Below are 11660 nucleotides of genomic sequence, written 5' to 3'. Positions count from 1 at the left end.
AATCGATTACAAATAAAACAGTTAAAAAAATTTATTTTTATTTACAAATTCTCCTTCTATTTTTCTTTTGTTTACTTTTCCTGTTTATTAAAATATCCAATAAATCCCTTTGAAATATGCTTATTTGTTTAACCTTGAATTTAAACGAGATTTTCCATAAACATAACAATTTGGCGACATTTCCCCAAATCGCTTTTCCTCTTTCCCCAAACAGCTGTTTCTCCGGTAAAGGGAGACTGCAGTGGAAATAGTCTCCTATCCTTTCGCGTGAGACGGTTTGATCAAATTGTGGATTTGACGACAGAACTATCAAACAATGATCCAAATATTCCTGAATTGTCTTTGCTTTTCCCTCTTTATTGTTACAGGTAAAATAAAAACGCTTTATTCTCACTTGTCATATCATTGATTTTGATATTTTGCAGCAAACGATCGTGATCATTTGCTTGCAGTGGTATTGCGTCACTGTTGAGATCGTTTTCTGAAAATGAAGATTCTTGACTGGGATTTAACGTTACGGAGATATTTTTTTTTAATATATATTGTTGTAATTTTATTAGAAGTTTAAATTTTATTAAAATTATCAATTATTTTATGGTAAGAATAACATTGTAGTTAAAGGAAGCTGAATTTTAAAAATATTGTTTATAACGAAAGAGGGAATTCTTTTCGCTTTTTCAATAGAATTTTTCTTCTTTTATATGAATGATATGTCTCTGAAGGAATTTAAGTGCAACAGTATTATGATTCAAACTTCGCATTATTTTGAGATGTCCTAAAATTCTATACACGGATGATTAATGTTTATGTTGGATGAAAAACTATGAATTCGGCTATAATTTATTGTAACTTTCATCTGTCTCTAAAAAAATTAATGAAAAGAAAAATAATTATGAGAATTTGACTAGAAATGGATTTCTGTGGAAGAATATCATGTCATAAAAGTTCTTATTGTAATATTTTACGTGTTATTTGTTTACGTGTTATTTGTTTTCAAACAGTATGAGATTTACATTGATTGTGCTTTTCTTAAAACACAGTTTGTAATTACAACAGTCATTTCTAACATTTCAACACAGTGACATAACAATCAAGGAAATAAGTGTAACTTCTTTCATGTTAGCATTACTAAAAGTAGAGATAAATTGAACACATGAAGAAAATATACTAATATTTAAGCAGTTCATGTAACTGCACTATACAGGCGGACGTAAAAAATCGTTCGCAATTCATTTTTAATTTTTATAACTTAAGTGAAAAAATGTATTCATAAAAATTATGAAATTTATAAACTATATTATAATGTAAATTTTACAGTGAATATAAATGCCGTACAAATGATGTCTTGTTTGAGGTAGTAAATATTTGTTACTCATAATAGCATTTTGTTTAGTTCATGTAATACTATTTAAAACTATTTTATACTATTTATTATTATTATATTTTTATTAACACCAATAAATGATTAATCAGTACCTAATGATTAATCAAACGATTTTTAATGTATCAACACAAAATTAGTAGTCTGTTTTAAATTTTCTTTTCGTGCATTACATATTTTACAAAAAAAAAAATATTAGAACCAAAATAGTGTTAAACAAACTTATAAAAATAAAATATTTAACAAAAATTATATTTCACCGGTCTTATAAAACCAAATACGCATAAATATATTTTTTATCTTGTGAGTTGTGAAACATATAAAATGAATTAATGATTTTAACCCCTTTTCTGTCGGCATCGCATCTAATACGTTCGGCATTTTTGTGCCTGTAAGGTCGGCGTCGAATGTCATGCGACGAAGAGAAAAATTTGCATCATTAAAATTTAATTCGTCGTCTCTTACACGTCTCTTTAAACTCCTCGATTATTTTTGTGTTTCAGAATATTGTTAAGAGATGGCGTAACTAGTCGCACTTTCTTTACAATTTTCGCAGTGAGTTTTCCCGCCTTGAATTGAACGCAAAATCATTTTGTACTTTTCGTAATTTCGCTTTCATTAGTGTTACCGTTGCAGGTCTAAATAGTTATAATGTATAAATATTTTGGGTTCGAAATTATTGGGTTATTAATAATATGGGTTGGACAATTATTTTGGTTGGAAAATTATTAAGGTTAAGTTGGAAATTTATTTTCTAAAATACTTTTTAAATAATTTTAATAAATATTTTATGAAGGTACTTATCTTAAACGCCTTAAAGCAATTTAGTTAATAAACATGTTAGCACAGTGTATTTTTTTAAAGATAAAACTTGGGTGCATTACAGGGAAAACTTGAGGTAAGTGAATGGGACATCACATATTTCACCACCAGTAGGTCAAGCAAGAAGCTGCTTCCTGACAAAAATATTTCGCATTTTCGAATTTAGAAAAGAAAATATATTAATTTTCTGCAATAAAAAAATGCTTTGGGGGAAATGCTTTTTGGGGGGTCAGAAATTCGGGGGAAAAAATTCCGTCAGAGAAGGGGTTAAAACCATATTACATATTTGATGCTTTAAAAAAAGGATGGTACATTTTCTAAAACGTATAAATTAAGTTTCTATCAAAACATTAAAAACCAAAATGTTAACGACGAAGTGCTATTATTAATTACTTGCTGTTTCAGTAAATTCAAGTTTATTAAATATATTTCAATGTTATTTTATATGTTAATTGTAGTTTATTAATACATTGCTCTTGCTGCTAGCGGAAGAATTATTTTTTGAAACTTTGGAGAATTCATAGCAGTTGGATTGTCTGGATGTAGTTAACTCAATGTAATCCAGATAATTGTATTTTTCTTTATTTACTCTTAGACGCAGAAGGGACACCGGTGAATATTTTATGTATAATTTTTTTGAATATAAAATATACCAGCAAAAATATACTTCGGTATTTTTTAATTATAAAAACAGTCTAATAGTTGCTAAAAAAATCTGTTCGAAGTCGGAGTTATATTTGTACTAAAATATGAAATCCAAAAGAAGTAATGAATAGAATTTTTTTATTTTCATTCATATTCAAAAATTTATGAATAACTGATTTTGTAAATTAAAGAAATTTCAACGATTAATAATTGTTTCTCTTAGCTATAAATAACTGCAAATTTGAAAATAATAATTTTTTGGAAGTGAGTCGAGTTGTGAAGATTTTACCCTCAACGCAGAAAAATACACCAGTGTTTTGTGCTATATTTTATAACCAAAAATTATTAGAATACTAAATATAATATTTTTCTCTTATTTTGACCCAAATTAATAGGAAATAATTAAAAAAGTATGAAAAATATGTTTAATAAAAATTGTGTCTAAAACGTAAAGAAAATCTAAAGTAAATTTTATAAAAGAAAGAATATCAACTAATGTTTAATTAGGAAAATTTTAATTTAATAAATATATTATGTAACTCTCACGAAATTTACCAAAAGATACGAAGCGTTAATAAAAGCTATGCTATAATATCTGAATTTCGTTTTAAAAAGTTAATTTTGAATCCTCATATTTGGAAATACGAATTCTTTTTTTTTAAAAATAAAAACTAGTAACTTAATATTAATTATTGCGGAGAGCTTAAGCTTAAGAACTGGAAATTATATTCTAACTTCTTAAAATACAGTCAAATTTAGCTTTTGAAAAAAACGCAGATATTCAAAATTACTAGCCCGGGATTCATGATGTCTCATAAAAACCCATAAGAATTTTTTGGCGGAATAGGGTTGAAAAAAAGAGGAAAACTTCAAGACTGATGTTATAGATACATATGGTTTATTGGCAGTTTTTTTTTACGCTGATATGAATTAAATTAAAAACGAGCCGATGGCATGAATAGTTAATAAATAAGATTTTTGTCTATTGGAATAGGCCGGTCTACTCTATTGGTCTAACTTTACGAATGATAACAATAGAATATTTTATAAAAATTGCTTATTTGGTCTTGGTAAAATAATTTTTGGTTCGGTAACGTGTTTATCAAATCTTTATATTTTAAGGTCTTTTTTGGAGTTCGTTGTTTCTTATAAACCATGACTTGCACTCAACTATTTGCTCACAATGAGCCTAACTCTTAAAGATAGGTGATGCATAAGTTAGAATTATCCTACGTTTGAAACACGAATTGTTTTAGCATAGTGACCTGTTTTGATCTAAAGGTTACAATCGTTGAGAGTTTTTTCTTTATAGCAGTTGTCGATTTATCTCTGATATTTCTTACATGGACGTGTCACAGAGATAAGAGTTAACTACTAAACCAAGACACGTCGCCTTTTGCATTATTGGATTACTATTTTTGAAGTTATAAGGTTCGGGCATTTTTTTTTCTGCTAAGAATTTACTATATCACAACCTGTTCAATGAAGTTGTGTGAAAGGTTTTCCTATAAAAATTTATAGTGTATTCAAAATTAATAACCGGGGGGGGGGAAGGCAAAGAACTGTAAAATGTATAACTAGGTGAGGAAAAATTGATAAATGGGTGAATACAGGTTGACGTAATATTGACAACCGAATGAATACAGATTAATGTAAAATTGATAACCGGGTGAACACAGGATGATGTAAAATTGATAACAGGGTGATTTAAAATTGATAACCAGGTAATGTAAACTTGATATCCGGTTGATTTAAAATTGATAACCGGGTGATGTAAAATTATTAACCAGGGGAATTCAAAGTAATGTAAAATGTATAAGCTCATAATCTTTTTATTATCAATTTATTTGACTAGTTATATTATTCACCATTATTTGACTAATAATTTATTCACCATTACTTTTTCAAAATGAAAACTATCAGAGTTTACCGACATCTAATAAGCATTAAATCTATCTTATCCAGTTTTGTAAAACCAGTCTATTTTGAGTTTGCGACTGTATCTATGCTCAATTCAGTGGTAACGTAATTATTGAACCCAACCCCAAAAAAGAAACTTCTTGATCAAGCATTGGGACAATTAAATGAAACTAACCAGTATTTACATGACATGGAGAAGAAAACCACGATGATAAGTTTAAAAAAAATCTGGAATGGAAGTTGAACTTAAAAAAAAAATATTTGTATTTTACTTTAAATAGTAGTAATTTCATATGAGCTGTCTGTAATCAGTAAATAAATAAAGATTTCTGATACAGAACGCACCCTAATAATGAAATTTATTATTTTTTAGAGATATTTAAACTTTAGACAATATTTTATATTTAAAGACACCTTTAATAACCTACATCTCAAAAGAGTTGAAATAATGACGAATGTAAACATAAATAAAAAGTACTATAGTATTTCAAAACGTATGGTGTATTGTACTATATTTCAAACGTACACGGGTGTGAATGGTGAGGCAGAAGTCGAATTATTGGCCATAGATGGCGCCACTGAAAAACAAGAAACACACACTCTATCTTAAATTTGCTCGGTTTCACCAAGCAGGCTTGCCCGTGTGGCAAGTGGCATTAGAAACAGCAACAACAACATATTTCAAAAGTAACGAAATCGCAGTAAAAGTACGCACTTTTTGTTTGTACAAACTTACGAATAAATATCTAATTTTAAATTGTTGATTCTTATATTGCAAACATTTGACGCTGTCATATATTATTTGATTCTCTCATTTATTTTTAGGTCATTGTTTAATTTTTTTGCAAGAGACAATATCAATCCAGCTTCCGAGCGATTTTCCAACGGGGGTGACGTTCTACCGTTTGCAATCCTTCTTAGAAAACTCATGGGAACATACAACTGATGGATTTGAATTTCGTATCACTAAAAGCGTTATTTTCCCTCATGGTAACAGAGAAGGAAGATGGCTCTTTTCGGTGGATGAACATACAGGCTCCCTCTTACTGTCACCTCACAGGAGAAAATCGATTGCAGGTATTAACACTTTACTCATGAATTGCGGTTTTTTTTATTTATTGTTCGAACTAGAAATATTTACTTTAAAAATAATAAAATATTTTATAAAACTTAAGTTAAAATTATTTAATTTTTAATTTTTGATTGGTTACATCAGCGGGTCCCAATCCAGGGCCACAATCGGGCCACTGTCAGATTGGTACTGGACCGTAGCTTGGGATCCAAAAACATTTTTTCAAAACATGGTTCTATAGTCCTAGTGAGATAAATCGCTGTTTTTTTAATTTACTTTCAATTGTGACAGTTAAGTGAATTTAATAAAGTTATATTCTTTTTAAAATATTTTTTAATTCTTATTATTCGGTATCTTTTACTAAATACTGAACGTATATAATTAGTATCTTTTTATCATTATAATATTTACTTTAGTAGTTAATGGGCTCTTCAACAAAATTGTTGAAGCAGTTTGTTTTTAACAAAATTGTTGGTCCACAGAACTAAAATGGTTGGGAATCGCTGGTCTACTTTATTACTCAAAGTGACACTTATACTTTATTACACTTCACAAATCTCAATTTTGTTTAACAGGAATTGGAGACAATTATGGAACCTACTTTATTACTCAGAGTGACACTTATACTTTATTACATTTCACAAATCTCAATTTTGTTTAACAGGAGTTGGAGACAATTATGGAACCTACTTTATTACCCAGAGTGACACTTATACTTTATTACATTTCACAAATATCAATTACAGGAGTTGGAAACAATTATGGAAACTATTTATTACCCAGAGTGACACTTATACTTTATTACATTTCACGAATCTCAATTTTGTTTAACAGGAGTTGGAAACAATTATGGAAACACTTTTATACTCATTCTATACAAACAACCTTTCTTTTTTCAGCAAAAATTCTGGAAGATTTTACAAGGCAAAACTCAAAGCACAATTTGAAACATCTTTTTTGAATCTCTTAAAAATTATGTCCTTTTTATCCATGAAAAATTTGCCACTAAAAAGATGAGCTTACGAAGTTAAAAGCGTTTTTTCCCCTTTTTTAATGCATCTACGAAAAAAAAAAAACATTACGATATAAATTTTGCAACCCTATAGAATGATTTCAAAATTGCTGGTATTAAAATTAGAAAGAAAATATTAACTTTCACTTCTTATTTTGGTCCATCCGAACTTGGAATTGGTGAAAATGACACCATTTCTAAAAACTTCAATCGTGACTTTTCCAATTGCGTCATCAGTTTTACCATGAAAAATATTCCAAAACATTTTCTGCTGTATGAAATATTGCTTACATAGAGTAAGTAGAGAAGTGTTTTCATAATTTTTGTCCAACCCCTATATGTGGTAAAGTAATGTTTTCCCAATCGAACTAAATGGATGCATTTTTCTCTGTAAACTCATAAAAGTATTAAATCAGAAAACGATTTGGAAGTAATAGTAATCATAATATTTCTTTTTCTATTCTGCTTTTGATTTTTTCCCATTTATGTATTTATAAATATTTCTATCTTTAATTTTTAATTTACGTAAACATTATAGCCCAGTTCAGCGAAAATTTAAGAGTATGTTCCAGACATGTCGAAACAAATTTTCATGCTTGATAGATTTAAATGTATTAGTATGTTCGGTAACAGGATTCAAATTAGAATCGTGTTAAGGTTGCAGCAAATTTCCTATAATAATGTAGTTCTGAAAGCCTCAAAATGTTTAGAAAGCTTAAAAAAATAAGTACAATGTTGAAACCATAATATTATACACGTTTGTTGCAACCTTAAAATTTAATAAAGTAAAGAATGTTTCTGTTCTCGATGAACAATAGTATTCATGTGTTAGAATGCTGGGTAACATGATTCAACTTAAATCATGTTAAGGTTGCAGCAAATTTCCGACGTCAATGTAGTTCTGAAAGCTTCAAAATGTTTAGCAACCTTAAAAAAAATTAGTACAATGTTGAACCATGCTGCAACCTTAAAAGGAATTAAAGTAAACAATGTTTCTGTTCTGGGTGAACCATAGTATTTGTGTATCAATATGTTCGGTAACATGATTCAACTTAGAATTGTGTTAAGGTTGCAATAAATTTCCAACAATATTGTAGAACGCTCCAAAATGTTTAGAAATCCTTAAAAAATTTAGTACAACGTTGAATAATATTATTATGCACGTTTTTTGCAACCGTAAAAGGAAATAAAGTAAACAATGTTTTTGTACAGAGCACTTTTCTATTTAGTATGTTTCGCAACATGGTTTAACTTTATTTTCGTTTGGATTTGTGTTATGATTGCAGCAAATTTTCTACTATGAGGTACTTCAGAACGCTCCAAATGTTTTAGCAGTGTAGCTGCATTCAAATCGACTAATTATTTATACTTTTATTAAAGAATATATAGGTTCAACATTTGCCCTGGATGTGATTGTTGTATCCACCATAAAAGCATATGAAAGACCTGCCCACGCTACAATCATGATTAAAGTTACTGGAGACAACAGTTCAAGTCCTGATTGCGGAGCAAGGGATGAACTTTGTTTTCCATCACCAGAGATTCAGTTTCAACTCCCAGAGACGATTCCGAAACGCTTCTCATTGGGAAGTGTGAAACCCATTCCATTTAACAAACTGTGTCCACGAGCTGTTACAAAATACTCGCTGCCATCTAACCGTAAGTAACTGGACTATCGTTGTTTTCAACATCCTATTGAATCAATTATTTTTGACGTTAGAACCTTTCGAACACGTATTTATGTATGTTATGCACGTTTCGAGAATTGTTCTATCGAACAATTCCGGTTCTCTACAGAGCTTGAGGAAAACATACGTACTTGAAAGTTTGGAATGCTACGTGGCAGAACAGAGCAGCTACTACAACAATTTAACTTTGGAATACAAAGGTGATAATATTAATATTTTGTCTATAATTTGCGTTTGCGGGTTTGCGTAGTTCGTATTACGAGCTAGTGAAAATAATGTTGATCGGATTTTAGGTAAATGACAACAAAAAGAATAAATTGCGGGTGAATAATTAATGAGTTTATTAAGAACAGCGCATTGGTCTATCTCTGAAGACGCAATGAAATCAACTAAGAAGTAACTTTTTATTTCTAATTAATGTAGGTGGCGCTACTAGCACAACATACATACCGGCTTCAACAGCTAAATATCTCTATTATTTTTCAGTTACTTGAATGTTTTCAAAAACCTTTCAATTTATGATACTAATAAATATGTGAATAATTTAATGCGAATTAATTTAAGCTAGTTTTTGTTTTTAGGAATAAATAATAAATTAAATTATATAAATTTGGCAAACGTAATAAAATTTTGTATTCCTTTGAGAACAAATTATATTTTTAACACAGCCTTGAAATGTAAACTTTTAATATCAATACGTTGTACAACATACGTTGTACAACATACGTTGAACCTCATCGGGAGAAAACAACCTGCGTGTATAAGTGGCAAGGTGCTCGTTAAATCACGTTGCTGGGTTAAATCTACACTAATAGCCTTTGGCTACCAAAATCATGGAAATAGTAGCCACTTTCAGATAATTAATATTGGAGTGAAGAAGGCTGGTGTGGAGATGGGGTTAGTGCAGACAAATAAAATATTACCATTATTTATCACTCGAAGTTTCTCTGCTAATTTTGACAGATTCACAAAATTGCATTTTCGTAAATTGTAACAAGATTGCTGTTGTAAAAATGCAAAAAGTGGTGATTAATATAATTCAAAATTTTATTAGAAGAGATTAAAATTAGCAACATTTTTATAGCTTATTATTTTCAGTTTACTAATGAAAATAAAAGCAATGTATGTTTTTATTTAAATTTAAGTAAGTCACAGTGGTAGTCCTGTTAGAATAATTAAAGAAAAAAGAATTGGGCTTCTACCAGTTTTTACAATTTTAGTTGCGTGCGGCATCTATGTAGTTACATGACAAATACTTGATTACAAGACATTTTAAGTGAAGCAACATTATTTAGATTTTTGTTGTTTTAAGAACAGTGGTTGATCTTGTCTTGTCTTGAAATTTGAGCCGGGCATCTGGGCCGCTCAGCGGCCCCTATCCCATCCATCATGTTTCTTTTATATTTGTGGTAGAACTTTAAGGTTGGCAGTTAATGTGGTAGCTGTTATTGGGATTCAAGCGCTTTGCTTGAGTGAATAATAATAATGGAATTACAAGAAGCAGGCTTGCTCTAAACTATGTGTGGCTTTGAATGTAGATTGATAGTAAACATGGGGAAACGCTTGATCAAGTTGTCAGTATTGTTGTTGAATCTGATGCCATGGATGGATCTGTGATTAGTTATTTATTCTGATGATTGTGATATGAGGCGTCTGATGTAAAGTGAGCAGCTATTGGTCTTAATTTTATGTCTTTGTAATTTTCAAAATTGAATATCTGGTTGAAGTTCACTGCACTGCATTTTAGGGCCCTGTCATAGAAATCTGCATTTAATTTGTCAATATATTGTGTTAAGGTCGGGATCTTGAGGTCTTTGTGGATATTTGTATTTCTGGTGAACCATCTGGCACGGGTGATTTTTCTGAGTTTCTTGTTCTGACATTGGTAGAGTTTTTTTCATGAGATGCTCCGGTATGGTTGTCCAGGCTGGTGAGGCATATGTGAGAATTGGTCTGATCATTGATGCATTTAGTAGTTTTCTTAGTTTTAATGAGACATTCCAGTTATAGATGAGTGGTTTTATTATTGTTGTTGCTGTATTTGCTTTGTCTATTATATTTTTGATATGGTCATTCCAGGTAAGCTTGCTGTTCATTATAAGCCCGAGGTAGTTTACTTTTTTAACTATTGGTATTTGGATATTGAACAGTTTTGGTTTGCATTGTGGTAGTATTTTTATTCTTATTTTCTGTATGATTAAGATTTGAGATTTGTCTGCATTTACAACTGTTTTCCATTTAACGCACCAGTCTTCTATTTCATGAATAAACATTATAAAAGCCGTCTAACAACTTTTAGCAAACAGTTTTGCATTCCTAGTGGTTTGTAATATTGTTGTAATTTGTGTTGCTAAACTGTACACACTGCGCCAGAGAAGGTTGATGGCCTGAGTACTCAGACTCAGGGTTACTATTTTAAAGAGTAGGCGTAATTATTTTTAATCTACCAATTTTGCTACCAATTTATAAAAACTTTTGCAGAAAGCGGTGCAGTTGGCATCCCTAGAGTTATTTCGTAACGAAAATTTAACTACAGTGATGCCAACTTGCTACGGACAGCAAATATATATTTTAAAGTTGTAGTTTATCAATTATGTTATGATTCTTAGTTTAATAAATTCACATGTCGCACATGATATTCGATTGTGATGGCTGAAGGACTTTTTTAACGAAAACCGATGATTTCTTTCTTAGGGAATTGATAAAGTTATATTTGATCTACAACAACGATTGTTGTGTCCAGATATTGCAGCGACAAAGTTTTGTGCCACAAAATGTGATGCCTATTTGAAAACAGACTTATTTGTTTACTACCGCCATTGGGGCGTATTACGCTAACTTCTACAATTTGTGTTTACGATTTGGATTGCAAATTTCAGGTTTCAATAGTGCTTACGTCAACAATTATAGTGGGCGTCTCACGAAAACTTGAAATAAATTAATAGTGTGATTTATGACTACAAAAGCTGATTATTTGTGATTATTTGCAAACATTTGTGCATTCTGAAACTTTTATTTATCCTGGTCACGGCACCAAATAGAGCTTCATAGTGCGAGTTGCACTAAGACAATTTTGTTTTCTTGTCAGCATAAAGTTTATGCTGAACCACAATTTTATTT

General features: G+C 30.1%; 1 protein-coding gene across 1 annotated transcript in view; it reads left to right on the top strand.

Moving 5' to 3' along the window:
• The first annotated feature begins 216 nt into the window (after nucleotides 1-216).
• Nucleotides 217-11660, top strand: part of LOC107447239 (proto-oncogene tyrosine-protein kinase receptor Ret) — a 62161-nt gene continuing 50717 nt past the window's right edge. Inside the window, exons 1-3 of the mRNA XM_071185780.1 lie at nucleotides 217-368; nucleotides 5594-5845; nucleotides 8233-8511. Coding sequence (XP_071041881.1) covers nucleotides 317-368; nucleotides 5594-5845; nucleotides 8233-8511 — 583 coding nt within the window. The 5' untranslated portion in view covers nucleotides 217-316. The remainder of the gene's footprint in view (nucleotides 369-5593; nucleotides 5846-8232; nucleotides 8512-11660) is intronic.

The sequence above is a fragment of the Parasteatoda tepidariorum genome, chromosome 9, assembly GCF_043381705.1.
Source record: "Parasteatoda tepidariorum isolate YZ-2023 chromosome 9, CAS_Ptep_4.0, whole genome shotgun sequence".
Classification (NCBI taxonomy): Eukaryota; Metazoa; Arthropoda; class Arachnida; order Araneae; family Theridiidae; genus Parasteatoda; species Parasteatoda tepidariorum.
This window is presented reverse-complemented; position numbering and strand designations above follow the sequence as displayed.